This window comes from Myodes glareolus, chromosome 6 (genome assembly GCF_982192425.1).
Source record: "Myodes glareolus chromosome 6, mMyoGla1.1, whole genome shotgun sequence".
NCBI classification, from domain to species: Eukaryota; Metazoa; Chordata; class Mammalia; order Rodentia; family Cricetidae; genus Myodes; species Myodes glareolus.
This window is the reverse complement of record NC_142031.1, coordinates 816,785-834,538: the sequence shown is the minus strand read 5'-3', so window position 1 is coordinate 834,538 and position 17,754 is coordinate 816,785. Positions and strand designations below refer to the sequence as shown.

The following is a 17,754-nucleotide window of genomic DNA, read 5'->3' as shown; positions in this document are numbered from 1 at the left end:
CCCCACAACCAGCAATTCCCAAAGAAAATAACACGGAGTCTACATTAGGTTATAAACTGATTGGCCCATTAGCTCAGGCATCTTGTTAACCCTTGTAACTTATATTAACCCATTATTATTATCTATGGTAGCCATATGGCTTGGTACCTTTTTCAGCTGTCAGCTTACATGTTGCCTCTTCAGTGATCTGCGCAGGAATGGCAGAGGAACCTCCCTGCTTCCCAGAATTCTCCTGTTCTCATTGCATCACCTCTACTTCCTGTCTGGTTTTCCCGCCTATACTGCCTGCCTGGCCAATCAGCGTTTTATTAAAATATGATTGACAGAATACAGACAATTCTCCCGCATCATTTCCCTCTTTTTTTTTTTAAACAAATGAAAATACCCATAGTCCATTTGTTGGGAATGTGGGCGTAGTATTTCCTGCTGGTTGGGGGCGCTGATAATCTTATGGGGACCTAAAGAAAATTTAGAGTTATAATCAAGTCCTGACTGGAGTATCCTGGGAGTCTTGATCATCTCAGGCAGCAGTCTTGAATCTGTTCTGGATGTAGAATTCTGTCATCTGGGCCATCTGTTCCTGTCGGAGATTTCTCAGGTGGCCTTCCTTGATCATACTGGATTTTTCTTAACTCAGAATGAATCCACAACCTCTCATTTTCTGTGGAAACAAAAGCAAAATCTCTTCTCCAAAGTAACATACCTTTTGACTTCAGTTTTGAAGCCAAGGTATTTTCAAAATACCTATCTTGGGTTAGTTCAGTAGCATTTATAAACAAAAGTCTTTTAGCAACTATTACTGCTTGTTCAGAATTCAAATAATTCAAAGAGAGCATAATAGCATACAGTATCAAGATTCTCTGTGTATTTTCCATCTTTACGTAGCTTTATTTCAACATCTATTTCTTTTAATTTTACTTTTAACTTTCGGCTTTTTGAGACAGGTTCTCTGTATATATCTTTGTCCTGGAATAACTCTGTAGACCAGGCTGTCCTTGCCCCCCCCCTGCTGGGCTCAAACGTGTATACTACCACACCTTGAACTCACAGAGATCTGTCTGTCTCCCAGGCATTGGGATTAAAGGCGTGTGCTACCACACCTTGAAGTCACAGAGGTCAATCTCTACCTCTGTCCCTTGAAGTCACAGAGGTCAATATGCCTCTGCCTCCCAGGGATTAAAGGTGTGTACCACCACACCCTATTTCTCCCTTTATTTCTTTTTTATTTTTAATGACTTTAACCTCAGCCTGCATATATTTTTAACACATAGTAAACCATTTAGAGGTTTTCTTCGTCTTTGAACCTCTCTTTACTGTAACTCTCTTTCTTTTTCTGACCACGTGAGTCTAAAACCGTGGCTTTGACGGCTGGATCTAGGCCATTCCTTAGCTTTCCAGCCTCATGGCTGAGATACCAGCCAGAGCTGCAGTTCACTGCCACAACTCTATGGCGTTAAAAAATGCCCATAAAGTCGGCATTTTAAAATGGCACAGCTTTTTTTCCTGCTGTACAGCTGAAAACTGAAAAGCATGCGTTCAGCTTTTCATCAACACCATTTAAGTGTTTCGTGACAGGACCTCTTAAAAGAGCTTCAGGGTTTTGCAGCTAAAGCTAAGTCAGGAAGCCTCTCTTAGATGAGAGCACTTGCTTGCCTCTAGCAAGCAGAGCAGACCCGAGAAATTGCTGCTACCAAGAAAATATGCTTTACCCTATTCTTTCCCAAGCTTTCTCAGGCTTTCTGTGGATTCAGTTATCCACGTCTGGGCGCCATATGTAACATGACATGAGTGTAACCCTGGTTGTCTTGGACCTCACTCTGTAGACCAGGCTGGCCTGGAACTCAGATCTACCTGCCTCCGCCTCCCGAATGCTGGGATTAAAGGCAAACATCACTCTGCCTAGCACCAGCCCAGGAGTGACCCCACCCACAATGGCCTAGGCCCTCCCACATCAATCATAAATTAAGAAAATGCATGATAGGCTTGTCTACAAAACAACAAAAGTGGCTTAAATTACCTTGATTAGGGACCACAGAATCTTGGGGAAGGAAGAGGCACAGTCTTTGCTGATGCGTTTTCTGAGTATGACAGTGGGAGAAGCCGCTGATCTCCCAAAGCTAACTTGCCACAGTGGGCTGACCAACAGGACACTCCCCAGAGCTGCAGCAACCCAGATCACAACTCAGGTGGGTGGACTCATCTACCACCTGCCCTATGAATCAATGGCCACTGCTGGATTCATGGTGCTGAATCTCAGCCACCAACTGTCAATAATCAGTGAGCCCACTGCTGATGCCCAGAAGCAGTCAGGGTCATGGTGAAGGACAAGACCTTAAAGTTGAACAGCAGTTCTGCCCTACATATCTGGTTGGTCAGGCACTGCCAATGACTGCTTCTTCTTCGCACCCCAAACTTGCATCCCCGGAACAGCTTGAGGACACCCCAAGGACTGGACACTTAGTCCAGTTTTCAGCTGCTTCTCAAGTGACCAAAGAGGATGTGAGACCATCCGGGTCCTTTTCTCCAGATCCCAGCCCTTCCTTGCCCTGCAAGGTGGAGTCCCAACACTTGTCATATCCAGCTTGGTTTCCTGGAACCTACACACACTGAGTTCATAGGCAAATGGAATGGGAAGGTGCTGGGTCAAGAACATGGGATGTGTGTAACAAACCTAAGAACAAACTTGAGCATCCCAGGAATGCAAAGGTGAGGCAGGAAGGTGAGTACGATGGACTAGGGACATCTATAGTATGGACATCTATCAGCCTCTCTGACCAGCATCTCCAGCTGTCAGGATCCGAACTCGTACCCAGAACATCCTCACTGGCAGCTTCATGCCTCAGCCCCAGTCAGATAATCTGGCCAAGTGACCAAGCTGTGACACCTCCCCTCCCTGGGCCAGGAAGGAGACCGTGGGAGAGGAAAACACGTCTTAGAGAAATGTCCTTGAGCATAATGACGGTATTCATGAGCTGGATGGAAAGCTTGGTACTAAAACACAGGAACTATTTTTTACGAGGACGGCTGTCCTCAGGGCTAGGAGGCTGTCGCAGGGTTGGCTATGCCTATGACCGTGAGTTGCGCTGTACACAGGGATCTTCATGGCTAGAGGGGTAGCGAGTGCAAGCGGGATGACCTTTAAGCCCGGAACCCTCTCATTAAGAGCAGACCAGTGGATTCTCAGGCAGAAGGTGACCGGTGGCCGTCTCAGATCGTGGAGAACTCACGGGTCCCCGTCCCGGACTGGCCCGAGATTTGGGGAGATTCCTGCAGCCACTTATTGTTCCTGGGGTGCCAGCCAGACAGTATCCTGCCCAGGGTGCGTCCTGGAAGAGACAAGCAGCCAGCTCCTGCCTCTGAGACAGAAAGGAGCCACGTCCGTCCCCGCCCCCGCCCCCTCGCTCCGCCCCCGCCCCTCGCCCCGCCCCCGCCCCAGCTATTTCCCACTGCGCACGCGCCAGCAACCCTTTGCGCAGCGGCGGGACGTACTTACTCCAAGACCGAGCTGAGACACCCGGGACACCCGGGAACGGACAGTAGAGCCCTTCACCGAACTGCCTAGAGAAGCGCTTCCCCTCGCAAACGGCGCACCGGAAGCGGAAGCGGTGCCTCGGCCACCCCCCCCCCTCGAGCGGCCATCTTGGAAGCCGAGCGGCGGTAGCAGCCGAAAAGCTGCGGCAGGTACGGTGAGCCGAGTCCCGGCGCGGGTGCGGCTCCCAGAACGGGCCCCACTGTTCCGCACCCTGCTCTGGCGTCGACCACGGCGAAGCTGAACGCGGCGGCGGCCTCAGGGAGAGGTGAGCGCTCGCTCGCGTGCTGCGCGGGGCCTCGGGCCCGCTCGTTCGCCCCGCCGGAGCCGGCCGCAGCGGCGGGCGGGGACTCGGGGGACTCCGCACGGCGGGTCCCGTTCGTTACGTCGCCTGCTGTGCCCCGACCTGGACCGGAGCGTCCCTTCGCGGACCCGAGGTCGGTGACTGAGGGCGCCCTGGGGTTCCCGGCTCGGGGTTGGTGCCTTGGGCAGGGTAGAGATGGGGTTTGCCACGCAGCACCATCTCCCACGGAGAGGCCTGTTGGTTGGTGCACTCGGAATAAATACTTCCAGGAGTAGCCAGGGTCGATCTTTAAAAGCGTTTCCGGGAAGTTTGTGCGGTGGGGTGGCAGCCGTTAGAACCTCAGACTTGCTTAGTAAACCCCGACAGGAGCGACTGTGGCCACCGTTATGCCCTTGGAGGTAACAGAACACGGGAAAGTAAGAGTGGGACTTGGCCCCGAACAAGACCCTACCCTGCGCGCGGGGCGGGGTGAGGACCGTGAGGACTTACTGTTTACTTTCACTAACTGCAGACCCTCAACCGATGACCTCGCCTTCTAATCGCTTAGTCTGTAACACAGGTCCGGTTCTCGGGTCCAGATAGACAGCTAGGAAGAGATAAGGCAAGGCCACGGTCCATTGTAAGCCAACAAGTGCAAAAAAGTAGCCTTTTTGTAAGCAGTGGTACAAGGCTTTATTCATTCTAGGCGTGTGAAATGATAATTTAGCTTAAGCAAAAAAAAAAAAAGGTTAGGATTTTATTTAATTGGAAAGTCCTGTGTATGAGCTTCCGGCAGAGCTAGGTCTAGGTGCTAGAACTCACATTCATTCGTCTGCACATCATTGTGTTCCTGAACTGTGTCAGCCCCCTTCTCAGGTGTGTGTGTGGAAAAGTGGCAGTTGGGTTGCTGCTGTGAGCCCCTGGCTCCCTGGAAACCCTGGCCTTGGGTGTGTCAGGCCCAGGTCTTATTCCACACCATCACCTGACCTGTCCTTACCCGTGTGGGAGAGATTCGTTCAAGAGACACAGTGATGTGGGAGAAAAAAGACTTACCTTGCTAGTGACTGGCTGCTTCCTGTCACCTGCAGTCCCCTAGGAGAATCATGAAAGAGAGTACTGTTATAATGAGGTAAAGGAGGAGTAGTTAGGGCAACGGAGAAGTCATAAATATAATTTTATGTCTAAAAGCAAGTTTGAGGCTGGGCACGCAGCTCAGTGATAGAACACTTGCCTCCCTTGCTCCTGTGAGACTCTAGGTTAATTTCCAGTGCTGAAAAGAAAAAAAAAGGTAAAACCAGTCATAGTGACACATTTTGTTAATATCAGCGCTTGAGGGAGCAGAGGCAGGAGGATCTTCAAGCTTGAGGCCAGTCTGAATTCACCAGTCTACAAGGTGAATTCCAGGACAGGACAGCCAGAGCAATACAGTGAGACCTTGTCTTCCCCTCCCCCCACAAACCAAAATAAAAAAAAAATATCAAGTATGAGAGGGGCCTTGGTCTTGGGGCTGACTAGATAAGATTGTTTTTCAGTTTTGGTTTTGGGTTTTTTTTGGTTTTTGGGTTTTTTTTTTTGTTTCGTTTTTTATCTCTTAGTAGCTCTCTGGCTATCCTGGACCTCACTCTGTAGATCAGGCTGGCCTCAAACTCACAGAGATCTTCCTGTCTATGCCTCCCAAGTGCCAGGATTAAAGATGTGTGTCACCACACCTGACTTTTCTTTCTTTTCTTTTTTTAAAGACAGGATCTTATGGTATTCTAAGCTATATAGCCTAGGATGACTTTGAACTTACGATTCTTTACCTTTACCTGTCCAGTTGTGGGAGTGCAGGTATGCACCACCATGCTCTGTTTAATGTGGTGCAGGAATCAAACACAGAGCTTCATGCATGCTAGGCAAACATTAACCAACTGAGTTATATTTATAGCCTGGCACAACTAACCTTGCTAGTTTCCTGTGTGTCCACTGATCACTTAGCTGAATCTAAATCAATTGTTTTGGAATTACCCACTGAAATAATTTTGTACATGTTGGAGTATTAACTTCAAGGATGATCGTAAGAGAAAGAACAAGTCTTGTGGTTCTGCTTGTGGATCATTGGCTATTGCTTTGTTTCTTACTAGGTGCTGGGCAAGTTGAGCTCTCTGGCCCACATGGCTTCTGAAGCCAAGAACTTGGGGACAGTGCTTTCTGGAAGCATTTCTTGGCCATGCTGGACTGTAACCTTGTTCCTGGTGTGAGCATTCTTGGAAGCATCAGGCAAAAGCCCTTGATTCTGCCAGAAAGGTTCTGTGTACTATACTCTTAGACCGTGGGGTGGTGATGGTGGTGGTGTGGTTGAGAAGGACAGAAAAGGAGGTGTTTATTTGACTAGGGAAGTCAGTGAGGACCCTGATGCGTGTATGTGTGTTTTTACCAGTCCAAGATGGGCTGGGAAGGTTGGACTTTAGTAGGTGCTGTGAGAGCTGGGTCTCGATGGGTTGTTGTAAGGGTTTGGCAGATAAAGAAGCTGTTGCCATTTATCTGCTGTCTCTGGTGAGGAGTGGATGGTTAAGCTGCCTTGATGTTAGTGCACACGATGAGCTGAAGTGCGAAGAGATTGGCGGTTCTTGTGACTGACAGGAAAGTAATGTGTTTCTGCATTATGGTTGTTGGAATTGGAAGAAAGTGAACAAGTAATATGTGAATTAGGGTTCATCCCCCACTTCCCCAAATGAGGAGCCACATGAAAGGATTGTGGTGGATACCCTGGCAGAACTATCCCTTCTGCAGGCCCTGAGGGTAGAGAGTAAGTACATACCAAGCCCTGGTTGTCATGAGGTGTCAATACTGGTAGAGGAGGCAGATGCAGAGGTCTGAGGTGATTGTGTCTACCAGGAAATTAGCCAGGCCAAAGGGTTAAAAGTTGATAGCTCTCAAGTAATATGCAAATATTGAAGAGAGCTGAAGAACGTGTGGTTGTCGGCTGGGAATAAGTCAGAGAAGACTAGGATAGCATTGACTTTAGGTTTATCTAGTTTGGGAGGTCAGAATGGGAAAATCACAGCTTTGATGTTTGATGTTCACTGATGTCTAGGTCATGGTTGACCTGGGATAGCGGTAGGAAGAAGTGGAGGCTACGCTGGACAAGCCTGGATCTTTAGTATCAAAAGATAAGACCATCTGTAACTGCCCATGTCCAGCCTGCTCTTTTTATAGCCAAGCTCATTTTCTGCTTTTTTCATCTGAACTTAAATATATTTATTTATTTTTGGTAGTGGGAGGTGTGTGCTTGTAGCATGTGCATGCAGGTCAGAGAACAGCGTGTGATAGTTCTCTCCTCTAATCCTGGGAATTGAATTCAGGTCATCAAACTTGGCAACAAGTATCTTTATCCACTGAACCATATCATCAGCCTGTTATCTCCTCTCTAATTTGTATATCCCCAAGTTGCCCCTCAATTGTATTTTAGACTAGTAGTATTCAGACTTTATTTTTAGTTGTGGATTTGTGTTTGTGTGTTTGTTTCTGTCTTAAATCATGAGAAAAGAGAACAAGTAAGAGCTCTTCTGACACCTCTGGCAGTGGAAACACTATTCTCTCCATCACTGCCTCCTTCTGGAGTAGAGCTAAGTGGTCTGCGTCCCTCATTCAGTTCTTTGTTTTTCTGGGACAGAGTATCGCTATGTAGACTGGGCTCGCTTCAAGCTCAAGAGTTTTACCTGCCTCTGCTTCCCAAGTGCTGTGATTAAAGATATGTAAAAGTTTTTATGTTATATGTATTTATTGTTTGTGGACGTATGCATTGCTTGTGCATGAGTGTACATGTATGTGGGCTTGTTTGTGAAGGTCAGAGGACATCTTGAAGCAGAGTTCTTTTTCTTCCACTATCTGGATTCTGATGATCAAACACTGTAGATGTAAGTTTCTGTTCTGCTGGGTCTCGCAGCCATTCAGTCCCAAAGAAACACATAGAGATTTATATTAATTATAAACTATTTGGCCTGTTAGCTCAGGCTTTTTATTAACTAGCTCTTAGCTGGGCAGTGGTGGCACATGCTTTTAATCCCAGCACTTGGGAGGCAGAGGCAGGCGGATCTCTGTGAGTTCGCGGCCAGCCTGGTCTACAGAGTGAGTTCCAGGACAGGCCCCAGAGCTACAGAGAAACCCTGTCTTGAAAAGCCAAAAAGGGAAAAAAAAAAAAAGAAAAAAGAAAAAAAAGCTAGCTCTTACAACTTAAATTAACCTATAATTCTTGTCTATGTTTAGCCATGTGACTTGGTACCTTTTCTCAGTATGGCATTCTCATCTTGTTTCCTCTGTCTCTCTGACTTGTGACTACGTCTCTGCTTTTGCTCTTCCCAGAATTCTAATCTGCTTGTCCCACCTATACTTTTTGCCTGGCTACTTTTGTCAGCATTTTATTAAACCAATAAGATGGCGGGGCATGGGGGGGGGGGTCGTGGTCTCACTGCCTGTGTGTGTCCTTCACTGCTGCCTTATGTTGAAGCCCCAGAGAGACCTTCCTACTTGGAGTTCCAGACTATCTTAGGGTTTCTATTGCTGTGAAGAGACACCACGACCATGACAACTCTTACAAACAAAACATTTAATTGGGGCTGGCTTACAGTTTCAGAGGTTTAGTCCATTGTCATGGTGGGAAGCATGGTGGCATGTGGGTAGACATGGTGCTGGAGAAAAAGCTGGGAGTTCTACATCTGTATCCATAGGCAGCAGAAGTGAATGCCTCTCTAGGCCTAGTTGAGCATCTGAGACTTTAAAGCTTGTCTCCGCAGTGATCCACTTCCTCCAGCAAAGCCAGACCTGCTGATAGTGCCACTTTCAGTGGGCCTGTGGGGGCCGTTCTTTCACAAACCACCATGTATACCCTAGGGCTGGGGACTAAAACTCTTGGGATTCTGGAAATTTGGCTTTGTCTCTCTGGCTAATCTTGTTCTTTGTCCTTTGCTGTGTTTGAGCTTCTGACTGACATGGTAACCATGCTCCCCTGAACATGCCTTCTCTTCTGTCCAGTACATGTATCCAATTCTCTGAAAGCATCACATAATTTCTTTGTTCCCACTGCTGTTACTTGTGAGTGATGATAAAAAACAGGCTTCGAAGCCAGGAGAGGGCCCGTGGGACTCACTAATTTCCTTTTGTGAAATGTCCATTACTGAGGTGTTGCTGAGCAGAGTTAAAGGACATGAAGAGTTGCTCTTTGGAGCCGGTACAGCCTGACTTCATGCCTATCCAGATCCCACTTGAGTGAATCAGTCTCTTAAATTCTTTGAGGATAAGATGCAGCTTTATGGTTCTTTCTACTTGCATCTATATCAGACACTTGGTATCAAGTTGCATAAATGAAAGTGGTGATGGTAGTAGGGGTACACAGGGAAGAGACTGAGGGAGGGCGTGGTTGGTGGGCTGCAGGAAGGAAGCAGAAGTCGTTGTCTGTGTTCTTCTGGTCTCTGTAAGTAGAGATGGCTTTTCTTTTTCTTTTAAATAGATGAGCAATAACAGCAATAAGAGAGCTCCAACAACAGCCACACAAAGGTTGAAACAGGACTACCTTCGAATTAAGAAAGACCCAGTGCCTTACATCTGTGCTGAGCCCCTCCCTTCAAATATTCTTGAATGGTAAGATTCTGTATTCCTGCTGGGCGGTGGTAGCACATGTCTTCAATCCCAGAGCTCAGGAGGCAGAGGCAGGCAGATCTCTGAGTTTGAGGCCAGCCTGGTCTACAGAGTGAGTTCCAGGACAGCCAGGGCTGCGCAGAGAAACCCTGTCTTGAAAAACAAAAACATTACTACTTTTAGAGTTTTCGAAATCTTGAGATTTTCCTGAATTAAAAATAAAAAATATTTTGCAGATTGGATGTTGTTAACAGAAGAAATACATGAAGGGCCCCTTTGGTGCCATTAGAACTAACCTTGTTTCAGTGATGAAAGTCAAATGTGGTCCCTGGGATATAGTTGGCTGTTGTGGAGACTAGTTTCATTGAGGGGCTTGCTTACCTTTTACCCGGTTTGTGGGAAACTCCTCTTTAAGTGCTGGTTAGAGGGCTCTAGGTTCACCCTTTGATTTGATTATGTTCTAGAAAGGACTTGTTTGAGATTGAAATTAATATTTTTATTGTGTTTGTGTGTTTGTGGAGTGGGTGCATGTGTGCCACCACATATATGCTGAGGTCAGAAGACAATTTTGGGAGTCAGCTCTTTTCTTCCACTGTAGGGGATCCTAGGACTTGAACTCAGGTCATCAGATTGGTAGTGTGTGCTTTACCCACTAATCCACCTCACCAACTTTCACTTAAGATTTGCTGGAATGAAAAAACACAGAAAGCATCAAAGGGAAGAGGTAGATGGGGAATGCAGAAAGAAGCAACTAGATTTCTGGCACTGGGTGTTTGCTCAGAGCACCCTTAGCTCCCCAACAGTGAGCTTGGACATCACCTTAGACACTCTGTTTGAGTGGCCGTTAGGCTCCTGTGCATGCCACCCACTGAAACACCAAACTCCTAGGAGAGAAGGATTTAGCATGAGCCATGATGTATGTGTCCGTCCCCTTTTTGTTTAGAGTGGTGGGTATTGCCCCAAACAGCAGTGTCAGGCCTTTTGTGAGAACTTTATAGTTTTAGAGAGTTACGTGGTTTACAGATCAAGTAATTTGCTCCTTCTCTCTCAGGCATTATGTTGTCCGAGGTCCTGAGATGACTCCTTATGAAGGTGAGTAGAAAAACACATGAATCATTCCTGTCAATGTAAATAACAGTCTTTCTGTTTGGATATATAGTAGTTAAATCAGATTTACCTGAACCTCATCCTAGTATTTCTCTAAGTCCTAGAAATATTTGCTTATTTTGGTATTTCTGGGCTGTTTGTAATTAATCACCTACATTTCCCCAGCCTTTTATGTTGATTAGAGATGGGGAAAAGATTTTTTTTTAATTTTATTTTATGTGTCTGGGTATTTGCTTGCCTATATGTCTGTATACCACGTGTGTGCCTGGTGCCTACAGAAGAGGGGGTCAGACCCTGCAGTTACAGATGATTGTGAGCCACCATGTGGGTGCTGGGAATTGAGCCTGGGTCCTCTTGCAAGAACAGCAAGTGCTCATAACTGCTGAGCCATCTTTCCAACCCAGGGGAAAGCAGATTGGAATAAATAGTAAAATATTCTTCTCTTTCTAAGGCCAAAGGGAATGTTGTCAAAAAATTGGTACTAGGTACTTTTTTTTCTTTTTGTTTTATGTTTTTGTTTTTGTTTGTTTTTTTGAGACAGGGTTTCTCCATGGCTTAGAACTTGTCCTGGAACTAACTCTTGTATAGACCAGGCTGACCTTGAACTCATAGAGATCTGCCTGCCTCTGCCTCCTGAGTGCTGGGATTAAAGGTGTGTGCCACTACCTCCTGACTAGGTACAGGTACTTTTAATGTCTTCAGAATTGTTTAAGCTAAGTGGAGGCATGTGAGGCTTAGGAAGAATATAGGTCCTAACAGGTTCTTACCTTCCTTTACTGCTTGCTAGTGTTAACCTGGTGTCCCGATCCCTCAGATAACCAAATACTACTAGGGCCCTCGGTGATTTTGGCAAATTAGTTCTCAGAACTGTCAACAGATTTCTAGGGTCCTATAACAAGATTGACACCATCTCACAGTTAAGCCCAGGGCAGAGCACTGGCCAGGTAGGCAGTGCCTCTGCTTCCAACCATCAGGCCTAACTTTAGTGTGGAACACTTCAGAGAGGAGATGTTAGTGGTTCTGCGAGGCACTGGGTTCCATCCTCAACATAAACAAAGAGTATTGTTTGGGATATTTGTTTGAGAGCTGGTGTGGTTGAGAATTAAAAAGGGCAAACTTTTACAGGTAGTTTGATACTTTTTTTTTAATGAGTTCTTTTTTTTTAAGATTTTATTTATTTATTATGTGTACAACATTCTGCCTCCATGTGTGTCTGCAGGCCAGAAGAGGGCGCCAGATCTCATTATAGATGGTTGTGAGCCACCATGTGGTTGCTGGGAATTGAACTTAGGTCTTCTGGAATAAAAGTCAGTGCTCCTAACCGCTGAGCCGTCTCTCTAGCCCTGACTGATATATTTTTTTTAAACAGGTTTTCTTTTGACCCAGGGATCCTAAGTTTTGGGTTAATTTGTTTTGGATAATGAATGCAGGGTCTATGGGGGTGGGGTGGAGATAAATGTGTGTGCATGTCGCGATGATGGTGTTTACAGTGCCAGATACCAGAAACTTGTCTGAGCCTTATAGCAGCAGGGTGTGGGTGAAATAGGAGAGGCATATAGACTATTTGTCTTGAGCCCTTGATATTTCTTTTGGTTAGTCCCTAGTAGATGTGAAAGATGGGCTTCCAAACAGTTGGTAAAAATAATATGAAAACACTTTGTGTGTTTGATGTGCTTGAACTATTTTAAGTTTTGAAGTTATTTTTTAATTTTTTTTTTTGAGACAAGGTTTTTCTGTGTAGCTTTGGAGCCTGTCCTGAAACTTGCTCTGTAGATCAGGCTGGCCTTAAATTTACAGAAATCCACCTTCCTTTGCCTCCCGAGTGCTGGGATTAAATGCATGCACCACTGAAGCCTGGCTGTTGTTTTGAATTTTTAAATATGTATATGTGTGCATATATATGTATGTGGCACTGTGTGTTTGTCGGAGCTTGTAGAGGTCAATAGAGGTGTTGGATCCTCTGTAACTAGAATCACAGACAGTTCAAGTAGCCATATGGGTGCTTGGAAACAAACCTCAGGTCCTCTGCAAAGGCAACAGGTGCTCCTAATTTCTGAACCTCTCCATTCTGTTTTTAAATTTTAAAGTGTGAGCATTTGAACACTGTGTGACAAGACCTCACCCAGCACTTGGTCAGCTGAGGTTTGTTGATGTGGGATGGCGTGAGAAGAGGGTAGCCCTGAAGGATGTATGAGCAGAGAGTCTTGGCGATTACCGGGTCTTGGCAACTCAACCCTGATCTTCTCACTTGGCTTTCAGCTGTTCCTGTTTCCTAACCTATAACTCTAGTGTCTTATCCATTAATGCTGGTATCCTCTATTCTTCCATCTCCTTATCCTCTTCTGTGTAGTTCTGTGGGTTCTGTCCCTCAGGCTGCCAATTTACTGAACCCTTGTCATCCTCTCTTTACTGCCTCTCCTCAGCTGTCACTACTCAATGAGACTTACCCATTGGTAGCTGTAGATAATATTCTCTAAGAGTCTATAAGGAATCCTCTAAATTGTCTTGTCTAAGGAATTTCCTCAGTTTCTTTTTTGTTGTTGTTGTTGTTGTTATTTTTGTTTTTGTATTTTGAGACAGGGTTTCTCTATATAGTTTTGGAGCCTGTCCTGGAACTCACTCTGTAGACCAGTCTGGCCTCAAACTCACAGAGTTAAAGGCATGCGCCACTACCGACCAGCTAGTCCTTAGTTTTTATCCTCTAGTATATGATGCTGTTGATGACCACTTTCCTGTGCTCTTCCTCTTTATGTGTGAGGTATCCTGCCCTTCCTAATGGCTCCTCTGCAGCTCCTCAGTTTGAGCTCTGTGACAGTCTCTTAGACACATCCATCCTAAGAGTAAAAACATGACTTCCTATGGAAAGTCTGCTAATTTACCACTAATTGTAGATTTAATATAATCTTATTTGTGTTTTAGGAATGTTAGGACTCACTCTAAAATTTACATGAAAAGACAGAGGACCTAAAGTAGATTCCAAAAAAAAAAATGTTTTGAAAGGAAAATTAAGTAAAAGAGCCACTGTTTCCCATACATTATGTGGCTGTAGCAGTGAGGAACAAGCAGTGGTGCAGGAAAACAGATTGTAGCGTGTGATGTAGAGCCCAGAAACAGTACATATCACCAGGTCAGTTGGTGTTGTCAGAGCACAAACCAGTAGGGAAACATAGCCTGATAAAATAGTATAGAGCAGCTGAACATCTATGGTTCTGCAAGGTTCTGCTTGTGGCCTATTCATCATAGACTCTTCTCTGTGTTCTGGGTTAGGTTTGTGTTCCATGGCAAGAACTGACTTTGGTTGCAGGGGAGAGGGTCTGTCTTGCTGTAGTCATTTTGGTAAAAAGCATTCCTCTGACAGGCACATCTTCATGCTTTGAGGGTGAGACCCACCCACAGACACTGAGTATTTAACCTGTGTCTTGGAATTAGAGATAGAGATCAGTGGTAGAGTGCTTAGCAGGTGCAAGGCCCTAGGTCTAATCCCCAGCCCAACCAATCAATAATGTGTATTTATAAACAAAGACTCACATTTCAGGGGGGTGGGAGTAGGGATGTGCACATGTGTGTGCTAAGGTAGAGGAGGGTGTCGGGTCTCCCTGTTCCATTGAAGCAGCCTCTTTGAACCTGGACTTGTAGCCAACAAGCTCCAGTGATCATCTGTGTCCCTCACTCTCATTGTTAGAGTTGTAGTCATGCATGGGACCAGCTTGTTTCATGGGTTCTAGAATCCAAACTCTTCATGTTTGCGTAGCAGGCTCCTAACTGTTGACCCATCTTTCCAGCCTTCATTTATGTGTTTTGTTTTGTTTTTGGCTTTGTTTTTTTTAATTTATGGTTTTTCAAGAACTTGCTTTGTAGACCAGGGTGGTCATCTGCCTCTGCCTCCCAAATGCTGGGATTAAAGGTGTGCATCACCACGCCCGGCTCATTTATGTGTTCTTTAACGCAAGTAGTTAACTGATGTCCAGTAGCTTTCTGTTTTCCTGCCTAATTTGCACTATGTTATATCATATAGATTCCTCTTTCACCCAGCTCATGCCTGACATCCATTCATGTGACCCTTTTCTTTGAAATGCAAGTGGGTCTTTTCTGTTTGTTTTTTTTTTTCCCCTGCAGGCAAATGCTGGTGCTAGGGATGTATTTGCTAGGAACCAAATGAAATAGTGGAGGAGGCTCAGTTCTCAGTAAGGGAGGAAGAGTCTGGAGAGAGAAGGGGTATTCTGTAGCTGTAGTGGGGAAGTGATCGTTACGGACTCCTGTGGGCACAGTTGTAATGGACGGAGAGTCAGAAGCTGGGGACAGGCAGTAGTAGTAGGTTGAGTCTGTGAGTCAGCATGGAGGGAGCAGTGGGATACTATTGGCTCAGGAAGCCAGCTGGAAACTGGATAAGGTGGTGAGAGTTGAGAAGCAGTCACACTGGCTCTTGACAAGGCTAATTAATAAGCCTGTTTTTCTTTTGATATAGGTGGCTATTATCATGGAAAACTAATTTTTCCCAGAGAATTTCCATTTAAACCTCCAAGTATTTACATGATAACCCCCAATGGAAGGTTTAAGTGCAACACAAGGTAAGCTTCCTGGTGACGCAGTGCTTTGAGCTGTCTGTGGTCTTGAGAAATGTACATTCTTCCTTACAAAAGTCATTCTCTTTCAGACTGTGTCTCTCCATCACAGACTTCCACCCAGATACATGGAATCCGGCGTGGTCTGTCTCCACCATTTTAACAGGGCTTCTGAGCTTCATGGTAGAGAAGGGCCCAACCCTGGGCAGCATAGAGACATCGGACTTCACGGTGAGGTGTGGCAGCGCCTCGCCCGGGGCCTTGTGGTTCTGCCCTGTTCCTGTAGAAATCTCTGCTTTGACTGCCTCAGAACATGGCCCATGGCCTCACTGCCCATCTCTGTCTCCAGCTCTGCTTTTGTCCTTGCTAAGAATCCCTGACTCCTGTACTCCTCAGGAGACTTTGTAAGACTTGAGAGGGGCTGCACAGCATCTGTTCCCTGCTCGTTTCAGTTCTCTTTAGATGATAGGAATCATGATCGTGTGATGTTAATTGATAACAAAAAGATAAATAAGCCTTCATAAGACAATTTTGAGAAGAGAAAGCATTTTTGGTGCTTTCTATAATTCTTGACTCTGCAGGAGTCTGTTTTGAGGTTTTGTTTTGTTTGCCATTAGGGTCTCATTATTAGCTTATGGTGGTCTGGAACTCACTATGTAGGACAGGCTGTTACTGAATCTGTAGTGTTCCTCTTACCTCGGCCTCCTGAATGCTGGGATTACAGGTGTGCACCACCATATCTGCCTCTTTTTTAAAAATTTTATTTATTTATTTACCCCCAGACAGGGCTTCTCCACATAACTGCTCTGGTTGTCCTGGATTTCCCTTTGTAGACCAGGCTAGCCTCAAACTCAGAGAGATCCACCTACCTCTTCTAGGATTAAAGGCATGCACTGCCCAGCAAGAGCTGCTGCTGCTGCTGCTGCCTCCTCCTCCTCCTCCTCCTCCTCCTCCTCTTCTTCTTCTTCTTCTTCTTCTTCTTCTTATTATTATTATTATTTTTATTAGCTGGGCAGTACTGGTGTACGCCTTTAATCCCAGCTCTTGGGAGGCAGAGGCAAGTGGATCTCTGGGTTTGAGGACAGCCTGGTCTACAGAGTGAGTTACAGGACAGCCAGGACTACACAGAAAAATCCTGCCTCAAAAAACAGAACAACAGAAAAATTAAAATTAGCTTCCTGGCTGATATTTCCCTTCTCTTTCTTCCTAGAAAAGACAGCTGGCAGCACAGAGTTTAGTGTTTAATTTAAAAGATAAAGTCTTTTGTGAATTATTTCCCGAAGTTGTGGAGGTAAGAAAGCAAAAGTTGGAACTCAGTTTTTGTCTTCCCCTATGTTAAAAACACTTATGATTTAATTGTTTCCAAAGAAAATCTGTGTCTCTGTGCCTACTGCTGTTTCCCTGTAGAGGAATTGCAGCCCTCCATGTTGCTGCAGGACGTAGAGGGGTCTGTGTTGGCTATGCCTCCACATTTTTGGGTGACAGAGCTGGCTCTTCTCCAGAACCTTACAGTGTAGGAAAGACAGAGCCCAGGGATGGGGGAGACCCTGAGAGACATGTATAAGTGTTGGGGATGAGTCTGTCCTTACAAAGGCATGAAAATTGCCAATCAGTGGCCATTCCTCAGGTGACCATGTACCCCAGCAATGGCTAGGAGGTACATGGGTATGTACTATGCCATGTGGAGTTAAGTGATCCCTGATTTGGCCTGGAGTTGAGACCATGACAGTGAGCAGAAGCACCAGACTGGACAGTGGTGTAATACTTGATATCTCATTGTTATTCCTGGTGCAGGCACAGAATAGTAATTTTGATATCTTGTATTTTTTTTACCTGTAAAGTTGGGACCAGGAACTATCCTCTATTGGGTTAGGATCTGCTGCAGGGGAATGCAGACCTGTGTTCTGGGGTTCATTAAAAACTCGAGTGCTGCTTCCAAAGGAATAGGATTTTAAGACAACTGAGGGTTCTTGTGTTTTTTCTCTCAGGAAATTAAACAGAAACAGAAAGCACAAGATGAACTAAGTAGCAGGCCCCAGAACCTTCCCTTGCCAGATGTAGTTCCTGATGGGGAGATGCACCGTGGCCAGAATGGGATCCAGCTCCTCAATGGGCATGCACCTGCTGCCGGCCCGAACCTCGCTGGGCTCCCACAGGCCAACAGGCATCATGGACTCCTGGGCGGCGCTTTGGCGAACTTGTTTGTTATAGTTGGGTTTGCGGCCTTTGCCTACACGGTCAAGTATGTGCTGAGAAGCATAGCACAGGAGTGAGGCTCAAGAGCCGCAGTCGACAGTTGCTGCTGAGGGACGCAGGGGCCAGAGCTTGATGCAAGCGGAATGGACATGCTGCTGAGCACAGGATGGCCTGCTGGACTCCTGGGCTTCACTTTTTAAAAACCTTAAAAAGAAGCAAAAACCAAAATGTGTGATTTGGAGATTGGAGGTTCTTACCTCCCTCCAGAGGCTGATGTGGACAAGGGCCACTCACGCTTTGGTTTTATTGCTTATCTCCTGTGTTGTCTTTTGGACCTGTTTAGTAAACCTGGTTTTTTGTTTTGTTTTCCATTTTATTAGATTTCGTCACTTAAAAATATAAAACTTTAATGCCTATCAAATAAATACTCTGTGTGTGTTCTTAGTGGAGGAGCTGAAGGC

General features: G+C 45.7%; 1 protein-coding gene and 1 long non-coding RNA gene across 6 annotated transcripts; one reads left to right on the top strand and one right to left on the bottom strand.

Annotated features, from left to right (window-relative positions):
• Positions 1-44: 44 nt before the first annotated feature.
• On the bottom strand, positions 45-3,616 carry LOC148121587 (uncharacterized). Its single transcript, XR_015738014.1, has 2 exons — positions 3,494-3,616; positions 45-3,326 (listed from the first exon to the last, which is right to left on the bottom strand). It is a non-coding gene; the product is annotated as an uncharacterized LOC148121587 (long non-coding RNA).
• Ube2j2 (ubiquitin conjugating enzyme E2 J2) lies at positions 3,549-17,718 on the top strand. Of its 5 annotated transcripts, XM_048417434.2 has the most exons (8): positions 3,835-3,966; positions 5,936-6,098; positions 9,301-9,431; positions 10,480-10,520; positions 15,001-15,103; positions 15,190-15,328; positions 16,308-16,388; positions 17,086-17,718. In XM_048417434.2, exons 3-8 carry the CDS (start codon positions 9,301-9,303, stop codon positions 17,368-17,370), a joined length of 780 nt encoding a protein of 259 aa, XP_048273391.1. In that variant the 5' UTR covers positions 3,835-3,966; positions 5,936-6,098; the 3' UTR covers positions 17,371-17,718. The 5 variants fall into 5 exon arrangements, with proteins under 5 accessions (XP_048273399.1, XP_048273378.1, XP_048273386.1 ...); XM_048417442.3 differs by lacking the exons at positions 3,835-3,966; positions 5,936-6,098 and adding an exon at positions 3,549-3,681; XM_048417421.2 differs by lacking the exons at positions 3,835-3,966; positions 5,936-6,098 and adding an exon at positions 3,658-3,797.
• Positions 17,719-17,754: the final 36 nt, after the last annotated feature.

Bases quoted from the DNA above. Each gene is read 5' to 3' on its own strand.
- Ube2j2 (XM_048417442.3), top strand. From the start codon at position 9,301: ATGAGCAATAACAGCAATAAGAGAGCTCCAACAACAGCCACACAAAGG. The intron at 15,329-16,307 runs GTGAGGTGTGGC...CTTTCTTCCTAG, and splicing joins TAGAGACATCGGACTTCACG to AAAAGACAGCTGGCAGCACA. The intron at 16,389-17,085 runs GTAAGAAAGCAA...TTTTTCTCTCAG, and splicing joins TATTTCCCGAAGTTGTGGAG to GAAATTAAACAGAAACAGAA.